General features: G+C 41.2%; 1 protein-coding gene across 2 annotated transcripts in view; it reads left to right on the top strand.

The window, feature by feature from the left end:
* Positions 1–2499: 2499 nt before the first annotated feature.
* The window catches only part of skap1 (src kinase associated phosphoprotein 1), a 27323-nt gene continuing 4306 nt past the window's right edge, over positions 2500–25516 (top strand). For both annotated transcript variants that reach the window (XM_072374180.1, XM_072374179.1), the window contains exons 1-11: positions 2500–2821; positions 3710–3815; positions 4286–4311; positions 4459–4593; positions 16113–16193; positions 16279–16362; positions 16451–16575; positions 17626–17689; positions 19028–19222; positions 21257–21310; positions 21424–21533. In XM_072374180.1, the coding sequence (XP_072230281.1) occupies positions 2782–2821; positions 3710–3815; positions 4286–4311; positions 4459–4593; positions 16113–16193; positions 16279–16362; positions 16451–16575; positions 17626–17689; positions 19028–19222; positions 21257–21310; positions 21424–21533 (1020 nt within the window). In that variant the 5' untranslated portion in view covers positions 2500–2781. The remainder of the gene's footprint in view (positions 2822–3709; positions 3816–4285; positions 4312–4458; positions 4594–16112; positions 16194–16278; positions 16363–16450; positions 16576–17625; positions 17690–19027; positions 19223–21256; positions 21311–21423; positions 21534–25516) is intronic.

Genomic DNA, 25516 nt, shown 5'->3' with positions numbered 1-25516 from the left:
CCTCTTCTGCACATGTCAATTGTGTGTGTAAAAGCCCAGTCCAGTCCATCCCATTGCTGCTCACCCTCTACTGGTAATCAAAACCGTTCATCCACACCCTGTCAAATATAGAGAGGGGCCAGTTTAGTGATGCTGCTTTCATGTGTAGTCTAAAACAACCTTGTTAGATTTTCCTGCTTAACTGTAACACTTGTGGAAGTGGTGCATTGAAACAGACATTTATATATTTATAGATTACTTTTGAAGTACTGAAAAATATGGCACCTTAAATTTAAAAATGATGAAGTTGCAACATTTCAAGTTTTCTTTGTCTCTCTTTAATATCTCTAAACATTTCAAGTGAAAAAAATGCATTTGGCATAATCAGCATCAAGTATGAAGTCAAAGAAAGTCTCTAATAACAAGACAAGTGGCACAAACTACAGGCACCCTGCTAATTCTGCAACATATGGGATCATTTTTCTTTTGTGCATGTTTTTCATGTAAACATGAAGGCAGAAAAACTCATTAAACTATAAATTGTGAATACTGATGCATTTTTAAAGTCAAACAGAGCAGGCTGGTAACGTGTGTGTTTATTTAAAATGTAATTATTTTAAAATATAACTGAAACAGTAACTTACCATTTCACAGATTACGAGATCTCGTGTACCAGAAGGCAGCATCTTCACAAAAATGTAATTCAAAAGATAAAAAAAAAAAAAGAATTGTTTCTTCCCGTTATTATAAACATGTAAAACGCAGGTAGGTTAAAATAAGAGAAACTGAAATAAACCTTATGATAAAAGTGAAAACTTTGGAAACTAATGTCTGATTTACGATTTTACAACTTCATTAGCCAATACCTTAATATAAGGTCATTGAATGCAGCGCCCCATGCAACAATCGCAGATAAAAGTAGCTCGTCTAAAAAAAGATGACTTTTTTTAAAAATCACTTACTAACTTAAATCTAATGCTATATGCGAACTGTTTCAACTTACTTAAAGAAAAAACATGATTAGAGGACGAACGGCGGCTGTTGGGTGGCTTGCGGACCACCGAGCTAACTTCAAAAAAGCGAAAGTTAGCTAAAGGCGTCCAATCCAAACCGTCATTGGTGAGATGATCAGTTTGATTATCCTACACTAAAGTGTAAACCGTCACACCTTGTCTGAATTATAAAACAGATTAAGAGTTCATGAAACTACACAGTGAACAGAAATATAAGTATGTATAGGTGATACTAATTTGGCATTTCTGGGGTTACGGTTATTAGCAGGTTAGCATCTGTTTAATGGTGTGAGCCCCAAACGTTCGATTAGCCATGATGTTGGAATTTGAGCAGATGAATTAAAATGAAACCCCTTTAATTTGCTAATTGATTAAGCTTTACAACAGTACACGGAGCACTTATCAAATGTTTACACTGGTAACATTAAGTGAGAAAGGTGTAAATGCTGGACTGCGGGTTTTTAAAGAAGTAACGGGTAGAGAAGTTTAACGTTAAATGATGGGACATACACAACTAATGAGTTTAATTGGGAACGGGTCAGTAACATTATAGGGATAAAGTGAGGTTAAACGTTTATTTAGTATATGGAAAAAGATTAAGACAAACAGCATAGGCCTCTGCATTTAAAACTCTACTATGCAAATAAAGGAGCAAGAATATCCATTAAACCTGGTATTAGCGCACTTTTAAAAGGCAGCATTCAGGTGAGAAGGTGGGTTAGTGTACATGGGTATCTTGCACACCACTGAGGGCACCATAAATGCTTATACAGGAATATTGAGCAACATAAACTGCCTTATCCATCACTTCTTACTCAGGAAAGGCCTTGCCTTCTTCAACAAGACGATGTCAAACCAAATTCTGCACGTGTTGTAACTGTAGTGAGAATGAAGGTGATTAACAGATCTACCTGCAACCCAGACATGCCATCCATTAAAATAACCAACAACAATGAAATCATTCTGAAACCTAAAGCTCAGAGCAACTGAAAATCTAAAAAAAACAAGAATACAAAAACATTTGAAACTCAGATTACGGCAGTTATTCTTTATTATTTTAATTTTTTTTGCTGATCCCAGTGGAAAAATTGTCTGCCCTGGGGTCGGCAACACAAATGCAGCTGGTAGGAATTCTCTATGTTGAAAAAGACTTGAGGCCATTTAGCTGGAGGCTTGAAGGCCTGATTAATAGTTTTGTAGCACTATTTACATCCCTAATAGATTTTAAATACTATAGAAAACCAGATGGCAACGTATGTAGCTATTATCAGTTCTACCTCTTTGATTATAGAATAGGTGATTTTTGGTGTAGAGAAAGTATAAATAGAATTTTTTGAGTCACTGGGAACCTGATCGTACATAATGTTTCACAGGCAGTCTTGCTGGGCTCCTTAACTGCTGAAGGCAGTGAAACTAGCTGTACAACACTGAAAGAAAGAGGTGTTTTCTTACTGTCAGTCAGACTGTCACAAGCCTCGACTGTGAAACCAGACTGCAGAGGAAGTTGTCATCCGTACACCTGCTCCACCTCATTGTGCAAATCTAGATGCATGCACGGAAGTAAGGTTTCAGTGCAGAAGAACACAGGTAGTTGCATGCTGTGCCAGTTCATCTGCGAGTGTATGTGGGTGTGTGCCAAGCTCCTGTTTTATTGTCATGGAGTTGTAGTGGTGCAACAGTGGCTGGATGTAGATAAGCTGCTTTTTGGGGTAAGAATTGAAGTGTGAAGGGGCAGAAAAAGACTTTTGAGTAATCAACAGTGTTTTTTTTCTCTCTGGGATTGACAAAGATGGGGACAATCCCGAACGACATCAGAAGACTCTTGGATGGTAATGTCTTTATTTTAAATTTTTTTGCCGTTGATAATCTTTTTTCAATAGTGCAGTTTTACTTTTAAATTGTATTATCTGAGTGTAGTATAACTGTGGAAATTCAGTGTACTGAGGCAAACGTCTCAATAAAAAGTTGTGATTCTGTGGTGTTTGTGCACACAGACGATAAAGGGAATTTGAAAGTGACTTTCTAAAATATTCCCGTGTCACTGGGGTTACGTAAAGTTTTATATCTCACCTCCTCATTCTGTTGTCATATACAGTAAATGATGGCATGATGACATTTGCATGCACTGCCAGGCCTGCACAAGCTTTGGAAAAACATTTGCATATGTCCGTTTATTCGTGTAATATGGGGGTGAGGACATAAAACAATCGAATGAGATAAGTGATGTGGACCAACCTGTTCCATCTTCATTTCCATAAAGATGAGTCTCTTCGTGATACGACTGTGACTTGAAATCAAGTCTGTAGTTGAGTTTAGTACAGCAGAGACGGAAAATGTAGATCTTAACTCATCATTGATCGAGCCACATAAAGAGCAGCTTTATATATTTTGGGAAAGCAGTGTAGTGGTGAAATGAAAGTCAGCCATCGTGATAGAACAAATTAGATGAAGGCTGCGATCTTTTAAAGTACGTTTTCAGTCATTTGAAGTTTGCGTTTGTCTTATGGGTGCAGCACAGGCCCAGAACACCAACACAAAGTCTTTGAAAGCAAGTTCCTAAGCATCTCTCTCTTTGTTTGTGATGGTTCACTCATTTGTATGCCACAATCAGTACTATTCATCTGAAATGCTAAGGCTTTTCTCTCGCTTGTGCACCTAAAAGATCTTTAGAGAAGACTTCACAAACCTACTGCTTATTCTGTTTCTTTACTCGTCAGATTGTGAGTTGTTTGTATCGGAGATCCTTCAAGAAGAGAACCTAAGTGAGAATGCTGAGGAGACACGGGAGGTCCTGCTGAACAACTTCAGGGTCGTCCATGCAAGGTAAGAATTGAACTCTCAACGCAAAGTGAAATGAGAGGTATAAAAACTTAACTGTTGAAATTTCACTGTTCACAACTGAGCTTTTTCCTGTTAAAACAATACAAACTTTTATCTGCTGCAAGTGGAAGTGCTTTAAACAGACTTCACTCTTGGTCTTTGCTGTTGTTTTTTTATTTTGTTCAAATGATTTGAATGTTATTTTGATTTAATTTCAAAGCACGAGGAACAGGTCATGGACCAGAAAAGTTACACTCCTGTTCGTAGTGGGATATTTTACTCCGGAAGCTGCTGTTGTCTGCGCTGCACGATTAAAGCCTCTAGCTGCGCTGCAGAAAACTTGTGGTTTTGGGGTTTTTATCTCAGGAAGCAATTACTAAGTTTGAAAAGTCGAGCAGTCTAAAGAGTGAAAGACGATGCTGAAATTCAGTGCAACAGAATTTGATTTGTGCTTATTTTGATTCATTGTGCAGAAATCCTCAGGAATTCCCCTTACGATGTAAGTAAAATGTCCCCTGATTTCCATCACTAGTATATCCTGCTGTATTTCACACTGTGGGAGGGGTTTAATATGTGCCGTGCAAAGTATTTTCTTACTTTACTCACAGATTTTTGCTCTAACTATTTCACACATACACACACGCAGATGATTATAGGGATGAAGACGGTTCTGATGACAACCACGGTTTTGATGACAACCGCATGTCCAGTCTGGGTCGGGGGGCCCCTTCAGATGACGCCTCAGTGGCCTCTGACTACCAGGATGATGGAATGCCTGAGTGTAAGTTAACAAAAGTCCTGATTCTGATTACGTTTGTGTAGGTGTGTGTGTTTTTAGGCCATTTACGCAACACAGAGATCTGAGCTTAAAGTGGCCAAATTGATCTGTGTCTAAACACAAAGTAACTCCAGATTTAGAAGCAGACACCAGCTCAGAGGGTCTCGTTTTACCAGGCACAATAGACACGTCTATGCTATCATGAGGAACATGTATTTTCGCTGGAAGGCTTGATTCTGCATCGACAAAGAAGAGGGTAAGAAGGAGGAGTGCCACAAAGGATAATGCCATACTCCTGTGAACAAAATTAGTTTTAACACACCGTCCCTATTGACAAAGCTACACCTCGCCACAGGAAGAACAGGTGGACCATTTTGCTGTATATTGTTTCACACCCTCATTATTTGAAAAAATTGGATCACATCTGTGAAATTTCCCTCCTTGCCGGCTTCCTGCTGCTCTGCCCGGTGACATCAGTGGCTCCTCCTCCCTCTCCGCCTCCTGGCCCGTGTGCAGGTATCCCGATGGTGCAGAGATAAGGTTGGAGCTTCACACAGACCTGAATGGTGACCTAGAGCTCCCTCCAGTGGCAGATTCCCAGCTCGGCTCCTGATATTTCCCTTTCAGTTGCATGCATGTGGATTGTGGGAGGTGAGGAGGCAGCCCACACAGAGAGGAGGCTTTTGTAGCTGCAGGCTAATGCAGTGATTTATTGAACCTCAGCCCCTCTATTCTTTCACAACTGGGTTTGAAATACAACACTGTACCTGAGGGGCCATGTGTGCTCCATCCCTCTCTCCCTTTATCAATCTTTCTTTCTATCTTCCTTTCTCCTTCTCGCTTCCCTCCCATTCAGACTTAGTATTTCTGACTCTATGTGCCAGCTAATAGCCCTTGACGTGACATGCCGCAGGTGGGCATTATAGACGCTGCTGCCTCAGGTGCCCATCTCTATTGTTTTTCAAGCTTATCTCATGAGGTAAAGCAGAATGCATGTGGAATTTCCCACTAAGAAAAAAGGAATATTTTCAGTGATTTCAGGATGCTGTTGGTTAATGCCAGCTGGATGGAGTCAAGCTTGATCCCTTATTTGGAAGTGACTTAATGAACTCCTCTACCCTCTGAAGAGAGACCGCTGCTGTTCTCTGCAAGCTCTGAAGATACATAAACAAATCATGGCAGATGGTGTGAAGATAAACCACCGTAAGAAAAGACAATAATGACCTTTTTTAAAAAAAATTTGAGTAAATAAGGAGAGATTGCTTTTGGGAGACGAAGCAAATTAATCTATAAGATGCTTAAAAAAATTTCCCTTAAGGCCACTCTGATAAAACACCCAACTACAAATTACACCGGCTGTTGTTGTGGTAAGCGATAGTTGTTAAAGCTCACACACAGTGTTATGCTATTGTCTGTGTTAAATTGCCAATTATACATCCCTACCTTCTGCTTGTATTTCCACATGTTTTGACTAAATAACTACACTTAGAAAAACACGCTTTTTACGGTTGGATCAATAATTGTAACATTTGACTTTGTAAGAAAAATGCAAACCCCGCAGCACTGCGTCTGTTATTGCTCGGGGACTGCAACCCTGTTAGCATAGTGAATGGTTTGTGTCCTCACTAAAAGGGCACGCGGAGTTCATAGTTCATTCTCTGTTCACTGCCAGTTGAAAGAAATGGCTCACGCTTCTCTGCTGGGCGGGCCATTTCAGAGGAAGAGGGAGTGTTGGTGGAAAATAATGGCATGAGGGCTTAATGAAATCAGTGACATTTTTGGAGGAACAGTTATCCCTGGTGGTAATTTGGGGTTATTTAATTTTTTAAGATTCCCTTTATGGCACAAATCAGCAGGATTTGTTTGAAAATGAATTACAATTTTGTGATTTAGAGTGTGGGCTGGCAATAAGACGAGGGTTGAAAATGTAATGGCTGTTGAGTTTAATTGTGTCATTTTATTTGAGCCTACTGTACACAATGGAGACTTTGTGACTCGGAGGATGTATGAGCCGTGGTAATCGACTGCCTGCCTTTGCTGCTCTGTGTTCCCTAACCAGAGTGTGAGTGAGTGTGAAGTCGATGGTTGTTTTTACACGCAGGAGTAGCCTGTGCCGTTTGATTAGATGCGGTGCCCTGTTGTCTTCAGCGGACTGGGTGACACCAGATTTGCAATGGCTGACAGGAACAGATGGAGCCTCCATTGTTAGCCCGAGTGTCTGCATGGTAATGTGAACTGAGTTTCACCCGTCGACCGCACCGGTGACCTGACCGCGCCTGCAGCCTCACCCTATCTGTGTCTGCCCCCTGCAGCACCCTCCGCTTCTCACTCTCCATGCGATCTGGGGCTCACGCTCATTTTTAGGAATTTAACCCCCACCATCGCACAATGATGCCATTCCAGCACTCCATGCATACGTAAACAAATATAGTCACAAATTTTTACCCTCTGGCGTGCAAAACCTCTTTAACACATGCACATGCCCTCACACAGACACAAACAGACCCCAGGAGACAGCTGGAAATGTGGGGCATTTAGCCCTGTCATGCTGTTTGCAGGTCAAGTTTACCAAGTCCAAATGGCCTGTTTGTTTTACTTTGATTGGGGAGCTCTGCTGGGCGCTCGGGGATGTTTGCTGGGAAGCTGCAGCGATGACAGAGCGCTGCAGGATAAGCTTTGTTTTCAGGAGGCAGGGAGAAAAGATGGCGCTTTCGATATGTCTCCTTTTCCTTCTTTGTGATTGAAATGATTCCAGTAAGATGTACCTTATAGTCTGTGTTTACTCAGGTGTGGCTGCAGGCACCGTAGAAATAACTTGAGAAACATGTTTTCAAGTTCCTCCTCACATGTTATCTGTGATTTGTGTTTACATTCGGTATAGATCAGTTGTTAGTTTAGTTTATTTTGCATGCATTAATAGTTCTGTTTCTAAAAATGTTGGAAGGAAAGTGGGAGAAGACAGGCTCACTGTCACATTAGAAGAAGGAAAAGCAACACGTTCCTCTAACAAAGAAGAGGTTTGCATGTTTGACTTGGAAATGATTTGAGATTTGTATGGTTAATTAACTGAAAGTTTCAGCTCTAAATGGAGCTTTGTTCTCACGTGCAGGCCGGGGAATGTTTCTCCTGTCAGTACACTGTGCCGGCCCAATTTCCCAAACTAATTACTGGCACCGCTACGCAGTAGGACAACCAATTTAAAGTAATGTCTTGCTGTTGCCTATTTCACATTTGAATATGAGGAGCCAATGCACAGTAACAACATTATCACCCGGTGCTTGTAAATAGAATATTCAATCTAAATTCTGTCATTCTGGCTGAAGCTTGAAAAAGCCATTTCAAGTGTTTCTGGGCGCTGCACACCCAGGTCTCTTGGCTGGTGACACTTAAAAAGCTGATGCCAGCTGACAGATTGAAACTCCATTACAGGGTTAATCAGCAGTGTTTAATGTGCCAACGGGGCCTTTCTGGGTTTGAAGTCAGGTTATTGAGAAAGAGAAAGTTGAAGCAAACTGTTTTTTTTTCTCTTTGAAGTTTTTCCTCCTGGACAGTATTTTCGGTCTTACTGAACTCTTGACCTTCGGCCTCCTGCCTGGCCAACCTGTGAACCGTCTGCAGCAGGTTTAGCGGCGTGTTAAAGATTGGCCTCGCCGTCAAAAAAACACCCATCAGTCGAGGAGTTTCTTTGGACTTGCCGATAGCCACCTACTGTATCTGTTCATCAGAATATCTGCCTGCAGATTAATTTTTCTCCCTGCTCGTCGGTGTATGGATTTTGTGACATTTGGATAGCGGCTGCTCGTTTGCAAGCAAGCAAGGAATATGCTAATGACCTCCACTCTTCCTCTTTCCCCTCGCTCTCCTTTCCTCTCCTACTTCAGTTTCTGTTAGTGTGCTTTTTTAGAAAGACGCTCACGCATTACGAGGCAGGAGCAGGATCTGTAGATTGCTGCGACTGCTTGCCATCAGGGTTCAAAAGTTCACACTATTCCCTCAGGGCTACTGTGCTGCTGCAGATGCTGATAGTCTTTTCTTTCTGCCTCTCTTCTGGCTGCCTTTCTTTCCCTCTCTGCCTCGCTGTTTACACTATTAATCTTGTACACTCTCTCTCGCACACTCACTCACACGGCCTGGCAAGAAGAGAGCGGCTTGAAGGGGGGATTTGGACGTATTTAACCGAAGGGCATCCATCACTCTCATCTCTGGCTTCACCCCCACCAAAAGCCACGCCGTGTAGTTTTTTTGTGTCGTCCTGGTTTGTAAGCCCTCTGATGCAGCTCTCCCCTCATTTGCTTTGTTTTATTGTTGCACTGCCTATAATTACATCCCTCTGTTGCCTCTGGTGCAGCGCCGTGTTGAAACTCGGGGAAAACAGACGAAGGTAAATGTGCAGCCGTCCATCTGTAAGGAGGCACATAGGCAGAATGCAAAGTGGGAAGCTGGGGCAGGGTGGCTCCTAATCTCCCCCAGAGCTGTCAATGTCACAGACAAATAGGAAAACTATCAGATGCGGCGGGTTCACCCAGAGGTTAGCGTTCCCAGGTACCTCCTGCATTCACTCCCTCTCTTTCTCCCCCTGCCTTGCAAATGAGAATTTGATTTTGCCCTCCACTGGAATCCATTTCTGGAGATGAATGAAGTTTCAATGCCAAGCCCAGGTGGCCCTGCTGATTTCTTAGGGAAATAAATGGAGATAGGAGAGATGTGCTGGCCTGTACACAGACAGTGACACGGCGGCTTCCTATGCCTCTGGGATCCCTCTGTTTAATTGTTGTTGTAATGTAGCACTTTAAGGTCATTAACATACCCTTGTGGAGTTATTCGAAGATGTTCAGGATGCATCCCTCTTTACACCGGGATCTGTGCACGGCTGCGGGAAGCCACCACTCTGGGCGTGCACTTAGTGGGACAAGGGCGGCTGTGCGCTGCTGGGAGATTGCTTATCTACAATGGTAATTTTTACCATTGATTTATCGTGGCCTTTGCCGCAAGTTAGCTTATGTGAAAGAAATCAGTAGCCGATCGACTGCTAAAACATTTTATTTAAAGTAACTTCGTCCCATTTGGCAGAATGACAACTGTAAGCTTTGAGTTAATTCATTTCAGCGTATAAATTCCCTGAAGGACTAATCGCAATTAAATTAAATCAATTTTATGAGACGTTAGTCTTAAAAAAAACATCTTTTTTTTTTGTTGTGGTAAAATAGTATAAATATCTGTACGATATTACTTATGTACTATTTAACTTCCCTATTTAGTTAAATTATTGTAATTTTGGATGGTTTTATATAGATATAAAAACGAATGACTTTTAAAACTTGACCAGTATTGAGGAAGACTTTCGTTAAACAATTATTGTTCTAATGATATTGTTCATTTTTGCATTGTTAAAAATGAAAATTAAAAGATTTATTTGAGGGTAATTATCAGAGTTAAATGAAAAAATTTTAACTACCGGTAATAAAAAATATTTAAAGCAGGAGATTGTTTTAAAAACTTTTGAAACTGTTTTTAAATGGTCTTATTTTTCTTGCTGGTGGTTTAAAAATACACGCAACTTTAATCCAGTTACATACTGACATGATCTTTAAATTATTCACTTCGATGCATCTGTTTAAAAACTAAGCTTCTTTTTTTTTCACAGTAAAAAAGCTAAACAAAAGCAAATAAAATAAATAAATAATAGGCATCCAAATTATTCGTATTTCCTCCAGAACTCGTTGAGAAAATCCAAATAAAACTATTTATTTAAGACTCAAACTTGCAGAATTGAAACACTTTTAAATGTAATAAATATGTAACAGTAATTATAACAATGATAAACAGTAATTATTAATTTCTCCTGTAGAAAATTTAAAGTTGAGTGAAACTTATCACGGCTATAAATTTAAAAAAAATTAGTGGGAATAATTGTCGTGATTTATATGAATCCAATTAAATAGAAAAAATATATAATATAGTTTTTTAAAATGAATTAAATTTGAATATCTTTATTGTAAAAAAGACCCAACACCTTTTGCATCACTGCTTCCAATCAGAATTTGGCCTTCTTTTCATTTACATTTTTATTTTAGTTTCATTTTTTTAAACACCTGTTGACTGTGGACTCGCAGGAGATTTACTGAGGGAGTCAAAGAGCGATAGCATCATATAATTATTTATTAGCATAATATGCAACTGCAGAGACAGTAAAATTAGAGCAATTTGTATAAAAGGCTTTTAGGTGTGACACATTGCTCAGGCGGCGCGCTGCAGTACCACGGTCCTTGTTTAGATCATATTTAAAGCATTTAAGTGGAAATAAAAGCAGCATTTTTAAAGGTGCACTAACTGTATTTCAGAGGGCAGGTGTGCACATTTTTTTGTGGGCGCTCTTCCCTCCAGGCTGCACGTTTTTATCACAGATGTTCTGGTACCTCTGTGGGCCTGAACTCCTCCGTTACTGGTATTTATATTCCTAAAACTGTGTTGTGTTTTTTTTTTTTCTTTTTCTCTGTCAGTGAAGCGGCTGAAAACCATCCCAAGCGATTAGAGGATCATTGTATCTGCAGTTAAGCATTTGAATAGTGGTAGTAAATCTAGAAAAAGGAAATTCAGGGTCGCTGTAGACGCTGCTTATGGCTGCCCAGGGGGAAGCCGATGTCACATTGTAAATTTAGCCCTTTAGTGTCTTTACAGTGGCCGACCTGTGATGTTAGAGCGTAGGAATAGAGTAAAACATAGAATAATTTGGTGTCTGTTCCTCTGTAGAGAAAAAGAAATGTATTTTACCTCCCATTTACATCAAGTGTAATGTACCTAGTCACACACTAAACAATGGAATTACCGGGTATTTGGTCACGGATTTATCGATGCATCTCCCTGAAATTTGAGAATCCAACAGATTTAGTAAGTGTGATAAAACTGGATCATTTCTGTGTTGTTTTTATTTTGTTCTGTTAAAGGCATCAATCACTCGTAGTGCCATTGTCTCAAGTTTGATTTGTTTTTTAATCAGATTGACATCCTTGATCTTTAAAGAAAGAAAAGAAAAAAAAATCACAATCACTTCTGCATAAATTCCTGCCCCCATTAAACATTATTAGACGGTGACACAGTCATCATGCAGCCTGATATAATGCACTGCATGTTTTCTTTGGTTCAAACACATGCATTAGGAGGTTCTAAACATGGTTTCTGTATCGATGACTGAAGTCCTAATCAAATCAAGGGGAGGGAAGGAGGGCTGAGAAGACATTCTGCCCTTAACCTCAGTGCCTCTCAGTCTCTCTCCTCCTTTCTGACGGCCGCCTCGCTGGAGGGACATGCAGCGAAGGCCTCCCACTGTAATGAGGAAAAATGTATCAATTTAGCCTGGCCTGTGCACAGATTGAACGCCGGGTGGGTGAAGGTGCACTGAGTGAATCCTTTTTCCTAATCAAGGACAGTATCGAAGAGGATTGCGGTCTCGTTCGCCTCATCTGTAGAATCAGCAGCATTCCTCCCTGCAGCCCCCTCAGGGCCGGGGAGCCTCTCTCTGCCTTCTGTTTCACCTCATCAGCAGAGTTCACATGGGGGTCAGGTCCTGCCCCCTGATGCTGCATTCAATGCAATACCTCTTGCATCGAATGGCTCTGTGAAAGCCCCAGACTCAAGGACTAAGCAAAGGAGAAAAAAAACATATGATAACTTTCTGATCTTACTTTCAGCTTGTTCTTGTTCACGTCTGGAGACAAATGTATTCACCACAGTTTTGTCTGATATTTTACCTCATAATTACTGCTAAATACAGCGATACTTAAAATATATCGTTTCCTTTGTGCTTTGGAATTAAAAAGCAGTTTAATATTTCGTTAAATTTTGTCTTTTTATGAGGGAAATAATTCTTTAGATGACAAAATGTCATGCAGTTGTTCCAGATTCACAAGAGTCCATCTGCATTTGGATGTAAAGAATGAAAAGAAACAGCTAGACGAGAGATAAGCAGACGTCCATTTATTGAATGTCATTTAATGTAGAAATGCCAGCTGGTTTCTGAAATTGGCCACTGTATCAAAATTAAATGTCTTCGGAGTCTCGGTAAGACAAAAAAAGTTGTGCAAGTCAGTCAATATTACTGCCATTTTCTGACATTTTAAAGGCCGAAGAATTAATGTACAACTAGAAATTAATCAGTAATAACACTAATCATGATATTAAAACAACATCAGGACTCATCCAGTTAAAAACAGACTCAAAACTGCAACCTCGTGAACACAAGTACCTACAAAGATAAAGACTTTTCGAGTGTGTTCCACTATTTTTACACCGAGGGAGAAAAGCAGGAGCAGAAGGCGATTAATACTCAAAGTCACATCCCATAGTTTTGATGGACGGAGAAAATGATCATTATTATTATTTCATTATGTCTCTCCAAACTTTTGTCCATCACACACACCATTACCACTCATCTATATCCAGACATCAAGACATCCGTTTTACTGTAGGTCACTAACGTTTATGCAAAGCAGCATTTTTCCCTTCTTTTTCCTCTCATTTCACCGGGTTTCTCTCCATGTATCCGGCCAATCGGAGTGTTTTATCTGGTTCAGCCTCTGACGGTTTACCTGCTGCGACTGAATCCCGCCTTCGCCCCCTCCGCCGTCTCAAAGACAAGATACTAAGTGGGACCACTCATTTCTGTAGCACCATCAACATCTTCAGCGCATTTTTGTGTTTTCATACCATCTATGTTGTGTTATGACCACCGTTAGATCTAATGTAACATATCAGTCCTCCCACCCGACCATTTCCCCTTCATTTTGATTCACCCTCTATCCAGCCTTTGATTGACTTTCAGCCTAACTAAAGTGGATTTTAATGAGAGAATACATTAACTCCCTCTGGTCATGCTAACATAAATCAGGCTTTTCTTGCGGGATCAACTGCTGAGCTCATAACACCATGCTGAGGGAGTGTGAATAACCAAATGAGAGATTGCGGCTTTGGCAAACCGCTGGCAGCTCAGATGCATCGTTGTGTATCCCCTCTGAGTTTAACACAAGTTCAGGATGGCAACAAAACACTTGTGTCACACAGGTCAGCTCTCTTATGGAACTGCTCCTTTTGTTAGAAGAATCAATTAAATACATATATATGCTCCGTCTCTATTGATCATTTCCTTCTATTTGGAATCGACGTGACTCAAATCCTCTTGCTGATGACCACTGTGAGCTGTTAGATTCAGTTAGCGGGGCCCGTAGCATCTCCTCACCTTGATTTACGAAACACCGGATGTGACTGCAACGTCACATCTATCCGCTTGTCTTTGTTGGTAATTGCACTACGCTAAATAGGTTATGCTGAAATATCAATAAATTGCCATCAAATTAATGTCAATACCAAAGCTGTGGATGGTGCTAATTAAAACGCAAAAGGGATGAAAATGAAGTCATGGCATTGCCCTGAATAATTGATAACTCAATTTATGATTTTTATGAAAGAGTGCCGTCTGTCTGCGATTTTGATGAGGCCTTAATTAGATGCATTAATGTGTCTCTCTGTGCCTGTTCTCAAACTCAAAACTCAAACATGATGATGTTTTTTTTTTTTTAACGCTCTAAATTACACTTTTTCAAATAACATTACCTCTAAATATCCACTTAAAACTGCATCGGTCCCACAGAGGTGTTAGGGAGTGATTTTCGTCAAAGGAGGCATTGTTAACTCCGGACCAATCAGATTCTGCTTTTGTTTTGGGTGGGATCAAGGAGGCGTTTAGGTTGTGCTGCAGCCTGTGGAAGAATCTTGAACCATTGTGTACATGCTGCCCTGCAGGTTGATGTTTGCACCCACTCTGCTTAAGATTCAGACAAAGAACAGTCAAGTGAGGTCAGGTCACCTGGCGATAAATTGTAAAGCACGCATGAATGTGTAATGTTTATTGACTCAAGCAGATCAGAGTGATCCTGTGTTGAATTTGGACCTCCTCATCTATTAGCCGAGCTTGACCTTTTGAGATAAATGAAGAGCAAGGGAAACAGACAGATGAGGCGATTAGAAGTGGATCGCAACAAGGAAGCAGGCCCCAGGAAAAAAATGGACGGACTGCTGGTGGATAAATGAGGTGGAGGAGCGTAATGACCGCTGTTTGTTATGATGTACTGAGTCAGGTTCTCTTTGACCAAACAGTTCTTAGCACCTCTGTATTTATAGTGTCACCAGTCAGTCCATCCACAAAGGCAGGCCGGTGATATGTGAGCATGTTAGTGCGGTGAGGTGTCTGAGGCTCTGCTCTGGAATGACCCGCTCATCCGTCAGGACCACAAACCGAAGCACTGCGGGGTTATCGGCTCACTCGCTGGTTTGTTGCAAACCTAAATCTCTGGACTGTTATCCCAGCCAGAAACCAATATCAGCTCTACTTTGTTCTCTTAATCTAAGCTATTGGGACAAAACTGCTGAGATACTTCTGATAACTCCAAGAGAGAGTATAATACGATGGGAGTGGGCATTCAACTCGGTTGTCTTCTTGTCTCTTATTTTTTTATGAATGACACAGAGGTTCCTCTTAGTCTAATGTTTGGGGGTGTGCTTTGTTTAAGCCAGAGGAGCCAGTTGTGGGATGACATGTTTGGTTTTTCCCAGCAGTTAAACAGGCCTTTTTTTTGAGGGGGATGGACTCCAGGCATTTCCCCTGTCATCTGTGGTCTGAATGGGGGTGTCACACTGACTTATGTAAATGGTGTTTAAAGTGTTCACGTGTTTCAGACACAAAAGAGGAGCTCTTGCTGTTCCTATGCACCTTTTTCCCTCCTGTCAGACCAACGCCTGTTGACTAATGAATTCCGAGGAAGCGGAGTTTTGTTTTAGACACGTAGAAAATCCAGACACTCCTGTTGAAACACACACCAGAAGCTGGCCACTGAGGCCGACCAGGGGTCACTTCAACCTCTAATGTCTAAAAGCAGGGAAAATCAAGCAAATTAGCTTACATTTTGTCAGAACTTCAGCGCTCAGTATACCAGCTTGTTAGCAGTGCATCTCTTGAGGCCACCTGCTGTAGAGTCAAACGCCTCTCATGGCTGCAGCATCCCACATAAGAGGAAAAGCAACACTGTGCATTACTTAACTGCTGAACTAATTAACTTAAGGCTTTCAAGTTGGGCCATTGTCTTATCATGTTGAAATTTTGACTTTGCAAATTGAAGAGTTGTAGGATTCCCACAGGAAGGTTGCTCTCATTAAATTGTTATGTGAGCAGATGAATGGACTGCAGTGCTCAGCAGCACTGTAGATGTATTGATCGAAGTTTCTTGAAGCCTGGCAGGGATGCATTTGATCCACAGAGCTGGAGAATTTATATTCTGATGCGTGTTTGCGTGTACATGTGTTGCCTTTGGAATGAAGAAACAAATTATTGATTAAAGAATTAGTTGCCTGGCAGGAACACTTTGCTAACAAAATAATCATTTTAAGACATTTTAAGTAAGGATTTGCTGCTTGTCTGCATTTGATCTGTGTTTCATTCGATTATAACTTGGTTTGTTTGCTTGTGTTCACAGACTTTGGTGACATCGCCCCAGTGGCAGCACAGGACCTCAGCAACATCTTAAAGCAAGGATACCTGGAAAAGAAACGAAAAGGCACGAACGCATATCTACCATGTTCCTATTGCCCCATGTTGTAGAAATTCTGCCTTTCATGTTACTCACTTGTAGAACTTTTTAGACCACAGCTTCTTCGGCTCAGAGTGGCAAAAGAGATGGTGTGTCCTGAACAACTCGATATTTTACTACTTTGGGACTGAAAAAGGTTGGTTGATAATGCCAGGATGCGGAAACATTACAGCTACAGAAAGCTGAGTCAGATAACATCGTACCATGTGTCCTCCTTCCTGCAGATAAACAACAGAAGGGCTCGTTTTATATCGGTGACTACAGTGTGCAGCTGGTGACCAACCTCAGAAAAGACTCCAAAAAAAGTGCCTGTTTTGAGCTCACTGCTCCTGGACGAAGGGCCTTCCAGGTATGCATGAATACAATACATATATATATATATATATATATATATATATGTATGTGACTATATATCTATGAATTCAATTCAGACAACATACTAGATTGTTACATTTAAAAAAAAAAAACAGTACTAAAATTACGAGGAAATACGTTTGAGATGATTTGAAAAGCAAGCCATCTGTACACTGTCACAATTAACTATAAATCGTGTCATATCTGCATAATCGTCATATGAAAACAGCTTGGTTAAACTAACATAAAGGACATTGTTTTCCATCATTTGATGGAGTTTTTTTTTATTAATGTAGACATGGTTTATCTACCATGTGCAATTTTTCCCTAGCAAAGCCTAAAAAGCAAGACATGTATTAATTTTGTTGTTCTTTACAATGGTTATGAGGATTATTAATTATTAGTAGGCTTATTCTGTAATAGTGACAATCAAATTGTTAATTTGTTTCACTGCAGCTTGGTTACAGCTCTTTTAAAAACATTTGGGTCCTCATCAAAACTCCATATTTTCTGTGATTCTCTTGATCAGCACAAACATTTGTTGACATTTATTTAGGAGTCATGTGACTATTAGTTAATTTTGTAACCACCCTGTAACACTATTATTTAGACATTTATGTGCATTAACTTCAGCTTAATCTGATTTGGTTCTTTCTCACTTTTATTTTAACATTATTTAATTGAGGCAAATGTTTGAAGTCATGTTTGGTTGAAGTGTGACATTCAAATAAATAAAAGAAAAAACACATTTATCCCTGAAATCTCAAACTAATTTATATCTAGTTGGAAAACATTTAAATAAACTCTCTAACTGACACATTGACATACACTATCGCTCAGCTGCTAGTTTTCAGTATGTCCTGATTAAATATTTAAGGGACAGATTGTTATATTTTATAAAGTTATTTAAAAAAAAAGGGGAAAGTTTCTAATTTCTTCGCTCCTTGCAGGATTAATATTTAGAGATTTTATCTAAAGCTGGATGTGTGACTTCAGTACTTACGATGCGATGGTAATGACTGTGTTATTGACACTTTCCGTCCAGTTCACTGCTAATAGCCCTCAAGAAGCCAGAGAATGGGTGGACCAAATCTTGTTTGTTCTCAGAGGTGAGCCATTTTGTGTCTTTGCACTTTTTTCTTGCCTCTTGTGTTTTGGAAAAGCAAATAGATCTGCTAAACTCAGCCTGTACAGCCCTGTAAGACTTGAAAATATGACTAATAACTACTAATAATGATAGCTACCTATATGAATGAAATAGACTGGAGCTTTTTTGAAAGTAACATAGGTTAACTGGAAGTGACATTTAAAGCTGTGTTAACCTAACGTTCTTTTTTTTTTTAAAATCAATTTTCCAGTGAACTTTTCGTGTTTTCGTGGTGCAGAAAGGTCAAAAGTGCGTGGGAGCTCTTTATCATCTCTGACTCATATAAGAACAAAAACCCTGATCTATCACTGACTTTACAGCCAACCACAACAGCCCTGAATCTCCTCATTTGACGTGTCACCCAGCATGTCATGTGCACCATCATGTAGCCCCACTTTTCCTCCACCCTCTCCAACCACTCCTCCCTTGACCCTCCTACCGAATTCCAGCTTACAGGAAATTGATTGGTAGATGTTCTGGTTATCCTCCAGCGACATTGATTTCTGCTTGGCTGCTGGTGTACGACAGAGGACCTGATACCCTGTGTTGCAGTGGCCAGTCGCTTGCAATGAGACAGCTCCTCCATCTGAGCGAGCACTCGTGCCTCGTCTTCTCTAAAATGGGCTCGGGCCGGGCCACTGGTTTGCGGGAAGTAACAGACACTCTGCAGTTTGTCTTACGTTCTCCGAGCCCTCAGATAGGACTGAGTTTTTCCTCAAAACTCAGTCCTATCTGTTATCAGTCTTTTTCATATTCGACTTTACCTTTAAACAAGACGGATTTTTCTTTTTAAAAAGATTGTTTTTTAATTGTGTTCTCATGGGACGGGTGTAAAATGCAGCAAAAGGTGCAGATGTTTGTGTCTGGATCTAAATTATTTTACCACCTTAAGACCTAAAAATCTTTGGGTTAGACATGAGAGAGTGGCTGATCCAAAACTAAAAGTATGAAGAGTTGCACAATTTAATAACAGACAGATAAGTTAATAATCAAGAATAAGTGCTGAACTTTATCTTCCTTTTCAGATGGGAGGTTTTACAGATTCTGTCTTTTATATCATTTTAGATGATCATTCGTTCTAGATTTAAACTGAACAAAATCATAGTTGTGATGGCTTTTTTTTTTTAAATCTTCTGTATTAGAAATAAAGAATCTGTTGCCCAAATCCAAGGCTCCAGTATTTTCCACTGCTGATTCCTCTTATTTTACACTTGAATGCATGTTTCGGCTATTTGTGCCACGCTGTGCTCCACCTCGACGCTAATGCGGCCCATCGCAATTTTCTCTCCTTCCCTTTTAGATCTAAGCTCCAATGTCATCCCTTTCGACGATGATGAAGACGAGGAAGAGGAAGAGACCTATGATGACATCGAAGAGGTGGGCAGGGTTCGACGGTCGCAGCCGGCCCAGGCCTCCCAGGACAGCCAGCAGGGAGGGGAACAGAACACAGAGGAGGTCGAGGAAGGCGAGGATGATATCTACGAGGTGCTGCCAGGTACGAGGATGCAGTTACCCCGTATGGTACTCAATCAGACAAATACACACTTGCTCTGATGCATACTAACACCCTGAGGGAACTTTGTAAGAAGAATCTTTGTGATCTTTCCTGGCTGGGAAATTTGTGTTGCCAGGTGCCACCTCGTCATCCCAACACCCGTCCGATTAGTCATTATAAATCAGGCAACACTAATAAGCTTGTCAGCACTGCTGTGGCTGATGCAGAGCCACACAGGACAGGAAGCAGAGAAATCTGCCCCCTCTGGCCTCCCTCCTTATCTCTCTGAGCAGCTATGTTGTTGAAATCAGCGAGAGCTGGTAGTTTCAAAATGCTCTGTCATAGAACGCCCAATTAGCCAATGTTGCCAGGCAACAAATAGCCTACAATTCAATCCACTAAGCAGAGTTTTGGCCAGAATTGCCTAGCAACAGCAATTTAGCTGAAAGGAAGTAAAAACTGCATCTCTCAGGGCTTGAAATAGTTCTGGAGCTCTTAATGTCACATCTTTAATAGAAATTAGAGTTTGACTGACGAGACCCCAGAAGAGTGCATGTGAGTTCCTACTGAGGGGGAGTCAGTACCATGTGTCAGGGCTGCTACAAGATCCAAAGAAGGACAAAAGAGGTGATCCGATCTTCTCAGGGCCGTCGTCCATCACTGTTTCTATTAAATAAGATACATCAAGATTTTGTTTCACTCAGTGAGTACATTACCTTTGCCAAAATCACTGGTGAAAGGGAAATCAGTCTTCAAACTGTCACGCCACCGTTCAAAGCCATCTGGGAAGAGGTACAGACTCTGACCACAGATGGCATATCGAATGACGAGCTCTTTCGTTCACTTTCTCACCCCTTCACTTATCAATCACTCTGCATCTCTCTATGCTCACTAACAGCTTTACATAGTGATTATAGACTGTTAAATTATTAAATTGTCTCCGTTTTTTCATAGCTGAGTATTGCAAAAGAAGAAGAAAGATGCCTGTATTGAATCTTTCTGTTTGATATCTCACATTAAATAGAAATAAGACCAGTCTCCTCCTTCCTTTGTTAATTTGCACGCCTTTGCTTCTGTTACGGAGCACAAATGTGTTTTAAAAATGAAATTGCAACAGTTCTCGCTCATATTTTTTCCCAAAGCTGCTAATGTTAAATATCTAGAAATATTAAGATTTTGTATTTGCATCCTCGACCGCAGCATCAATTCTTAGTTGATGAGACCCCTCGGTTTCGTGGAAGCAGCATGGCTCAGTTGCAGGCAGATTGCAGAGCAACAGTCGTACTGGCTCTACCGCTGATGACTGATTTTATTGACTGAAAAATTAAATCACTTTCATATAGAAACCATCGGGCCATAGCGGTTGCCCCTCGACGAAATGGAGCTCCTCTACGGCAGCTGAAGAGAAGTGAACAAATGTTTAGACCCGCTGCAAACGAAATTAAAATGTTTTTTTCTCTTTTTCTTCCTGTACAGCAAGATGCGGCAGCTTCATGCTCTTTTCAGGAAAGTCGTAATTATCTGTGTTTGTTTGGAGAGGAGAAAGACGAATGCAAACCACCACATGCGGACATACAGTGTGTGTGTGTGTTTGTGTGTGTGTTTCCTGCTTTTCCTGGAAGGAGAGGCGCAGGTTGTGCTGGAAGGTGGATAGTGTTGCTGGGATGTGGCATTGCTGTCAGCCTGCTTCTGCTCAGGATGGATGTGGGAGACGGAGGCAGGCATATCACCGTGTCACCTAACAGACCACCGGGTGCCACGCCCCAAAGTCAATGACACGTCCGCCTGTGCTTCTTTAACTTTTCCTGCAAGGTTTCAGATGAATGTGATCCTGACTGAGGAGTTTGGTCTGGTTAAAGAAAAATAAGATTCATCAGTTTTTATTTTAATGCTCACTTGTTTGATTTGCAAGGCAAAATAAATTGTTTTCTCATCGTTATTTTCTACCAAATATTGTTAATATTAATTCTTCAGATGCATTTGTGTCCAACACGTGTCATTTGTGTCTTTTATCGCTTTATTTTGACCGTTTAGATGAAGAATTTCCGAATCCACCGGAGGAGCTTATCGAGAAGAACAACAAACCAGGTCAGATCATAATTTGCCATTTAGGTGAACACTGGACGTAACGTTTGTCTAAAATGCGAGAAGAGCTTTTTTTTCTGCTTGTATTTGAGTTTGTGCTCTGTATTTCCTTTCAGCTGGGTCATCAGATTATGCTAACTACTACCAGGGTTTATGGGATTGCCAGGCCGATGAACCAGACGAACTGAGCTTTCAGAGAGGAGATCTCATCTACATCGTCAGCAAGGTCGGCATCCTCATCAGCAAAAATAATCTAAGAGCTTATTTAAACTTCTCTCCAAATTCTGTGGTTTTCTGAGCCAGCTTCTACCAGTTAGTTCAATGGAAATAACCATTTATTTCTAATGGAAAGCCATCCTGACTGCACCCTTGACTCGTTGATATAATTACAGGAGCAGTTACGGTAATTTCAAATGAGTAAAATGAGATGCAGACGTGTAAAATGCGTAATTATTTAAGGCTCAAACAACATCAGCTCCAGTAATTGCCCCTTCCTCATTTAATTTCTGAACATGCTGATATCCCCAACATCTAAATTCCTGCGTTAGCGAACACTTGCATCTCCCCGCAGCAGAGAAGCACCAACAGTGGCATTGTCTATTCCCGGGCCACTCGGGTGAAGTGCCATTCGAGTGCTGCGTAACGGTGCTGGTGTTCATTATGGAGCCTCTATTGCAGGGGTTAATTGAGTAGGCAGCCATGCGAAGCTCTTCCTTTCTGTTTGACATAAACTGCAGGTGAAGCCATCCTGCATCTCAGCTTTTTCTCTCAATCTATTTCCTCGTGCTTTATGGCCATCTTGTAGTTACATGCAGAGTATCTACCAGTGAAAAGACGCCCTACTGGAAATCAATGGCTTGTAATTTGGGCACTTCTACTCTGCTGCGTACAGGGGCTTGTTCCCAGACTGTTGCTACTGGTCGATTTCAAATTGAATCATCATGTTCTGTGTTTAGCCCAAATTATCTGAAGAGAAGAGGCAGGAAGAAGAGAGCTTATTTGTTTGTTATCATGTATTAGAGATTAGATTCACCTTCAGAATTTCTTCATCTTTTAACCCAACTTGAACCCACTGAGCTATGATTATTTATTTGGAGGACTTTCAGTGCAGAAGCAACAAAGTTCACACCTTCATTCCTGTTCGTACCAACAGATTCAGCACATATGAAATATGTCAAATATGCTCTTCACACAAGATGGACTTTTAATTGAGGTTCTGTTGTCGGTGTCGGATTAATGAGAAACCAGCCTTCTCCATCTGTGTGTACTGGTTGATAGGGGAAAATGTCAAAACAGCCACCTCCATTTTTCACATAATGATGACAAAAGCAGCGCAACAGGGAGGGGGGGAACAAAGGAGACCTGACTCTCAGATGTGTCTCAGATCCGACTCTCACAGCCTCGGCCCGGCCTGGCAGATTACTTTTCACTGTATAGATCAGATTACAGCCTCACTAAAGATCTTAAAAGCAAAGTATGTCCAGGGTGGAAGCAAGAGCTGGTTGTTTTATCTCAGAATCTTAATGGCATGGATCACTCTTGTTTTGTCAAGCTGTACGCTGAAGTCATAACACAGTGACAGAGTATGAGAGCAGTTTTAACTACCTTCTGATGGACTGAAAGTGAGGGTCAGGTTGTAAATTATTTAGAGGTGATCTCAGGACAGCCTCTGAATGTTTGGGTTTCTGTGACGACAAGACTCATCCCGTATCCTATTTTGCGTCCTAATAGCATCACATTTCCCTCATGAATGGCATTATTTGGATTATAGCCTGTAATCGGCTATTTATTTTAATGAGCCCTTGGGGAGGACTTCCCTGGGCCTTCTGCGTGCACACGCCGGCCCCGACGTTGCTCAGTTTTACGGGGGATTCCTGAGAACCCTGACCTCGATGAGTGAAATACGGGCCCTTGGCTAGAACTCAAGTCTGTCGCTTAGCTGGGGACCCAGACACATGAAATGGCCGTAATAAAACCAGGGCCCATAAATTCTCTTAGAGGGTGGGAGGCCTAGTTGTCTGTGCTGTTATGTCAACACTGACCATAATTACAAGGTAATAAGGACACGCTCTAAGTGCTAAATCAATGGTGCTAACAAACTGTTATTTTTAAAGCTAGGATGTGATTGACTGCTGAAGTGCAGAATGGGATAGCCACAGGCGTGGTGTCATATGGCTGTGAACTGAGGAGAACATGCCGATTGTATAAAAGGCCCTCATCCATCATTATTGATCTCTCACTTTCTGTAAAGTGGGGGCATTTTTACTGTATTTGTGTTTTTTTCTCCCTTGTGTGTTGCTGTGTGCGTGCGCATATTTGTGCATCGCTGACAAAGTAAATAAATTAGGAACCTCACAACTCATATGAATCCCATTAGTTCAAGAGAATTAATCTCGTAGTGTGGCTGCATCGCTGGTTTCAGCGAAGCTCAGTCCACTGATACATGAGGCAGAAACACATCCTGAAATCCATCTTGTTTTTTTATTTTTTGCTCTGGTATTTCCTTTTCAGAGCATGCATTTTTCTAAAGCACATTATTGCTTGTACTAGTATTTTACTGGTGAGTTTTTAAATTCTTGAGATGTTTTATGCACATTTCCAGCCCCTCAAGTGATATTTATAACTGGATTTACAACGTGTATCAGATTCATTTATTGCTGGGGCTGAAAGCTATTGTTCCACTTCTCCCTGACATGTGTAATGCCCGTGTACTCTGTCGGCTCTGTCCCACACTAAACCATAAGGTTGTCCCGCATTCTTGCCCTCTAATTTATGTATCCAGAATCAAAAGACATGGGCTCTACAGGTCAGCTGTCACATTCCTGTATTCCCACAGGCACTCATGGAGAACGGCAGGATGGAGTGGGAAGAGATTTATGGCACAAACCCATCCAGGGTCCTTAAAACTCTGGCAAGAGCTGCTGCCACCGCTCCGCTTTCTCTCCACCGCCCTGCTCACTTCCCTTCCTCCATCCGCTGTCCAACCAAAAACCAGAGAAAGGGAGTCAGGCCAGCCAATCCGCTGCATCTCCCAAAGCAGAGCGTCATCTCACTTTTGTCAAAAGTTGCTGCTGGATGGGGACAGTGAGAACGTGGACACCACTGACACCTTGTGGTGGTTTTTTAACAAAAATCCATTTTATGTACGAAAGCTGATTTAGAGCCATGTAGCTCTACTAGGTGGGATTTTTATTAATCCCCAGAAGATTAAACCTGAAATAAGCTTTTTGAAATATTATACTGAGAGTCAGTCTTTGCTGCCTGGGGCAGTTTTTCTTGAGGACCATTTCAAGCTTCTTTTTTGTTTCTCCAAGTCGGTTTGGCCTGCTGTCCACAGGTCAAACCAACTGAAAGCAGCAGAAGAAAAGGAGAAGTGGGCAAACAATCAGATGGGAAAAGTCAAGCTACAGAGACAAAGAATGGGGATGCCTTTATCCTTTTGTGTGAGCCCTGTCCCCCTCTTTTTCTCCTTTTCTCTGTCACACACCAATTTAAAGACCCCTGGCTGCTATTGTGGCCATAGACACCAAGACACTATAGACAGGCAAGACATCCTATTTACCACCCAAAGTAGCAGGGGGTGAGTCTGGGGTTTGGGGTCATGCAGGAGGCAGCGGTCATCCCCCGGTCAACTACAGTAGGTCATTATTCAGCCCAAGCCAATAGCCCAGAACCGCGTCCGAGCAACCCACCCCCAATCCATTCTGCTTAATTATTATAAATGAGGGGCGGCATAAACAGCCATCATTACAGACACTCAGTGGCATACACAAATCCACTTTAAATTGCTATTAAGTTAAGGAGCTATCTGTAATCCCAGGCGTGCATTAGAAAATAGCAAGTAGGTTTTCTTCTTATTAAATCTCATCGTCCCTGAGATATTTTCAAACGTTCTCATGCTCTGTCATGTTTCCAATTTCAAGCCAATTCTCTGATTTAATTAAAAGCCCACTTGAAAAAAAAATACACTAAGTAGCCATTTCAATCTCTGGTTATGCAGAACTATCATCCGTTTTATTTTAAGGCTGTTTTGGTACAAAATCCCTAAAATCTCCCCAAAGTATGGGTTTTATCGCTTGTGAAGAGTACCTGTGTGAACAGCGAGGAGGGCTCGCTAACCTGATCACAGTTACGGATCATGGGTTTGCGCCTGCTGGGAGGTGTCCATGTTTCTTTATTAGGCTGACCAGTGATGGAGGAACTGCAGAG

The sequence above is a fragment of the Leuresthes tenuis genome, unplaced genomic scaffold (genome assembly GCF_036924035.1).
Source record: "Leuresthes tenuis unplaced genomic scaffold, fLeuTen1.0.hap1 SCAF_20, whole genome shotgun sequence".
NCBI classification, from domain to species: Eukaryota; Metazoa; Chordata; class Actinopteri; order Atheriniformes; family Atherinopsidae; genus Leuresthes; species Leuresthes tenuis.
Note: the sequence above shows the minus strand (reverse complement) of the source record. Positions and strands in the feature narration are given on the sequence as shown.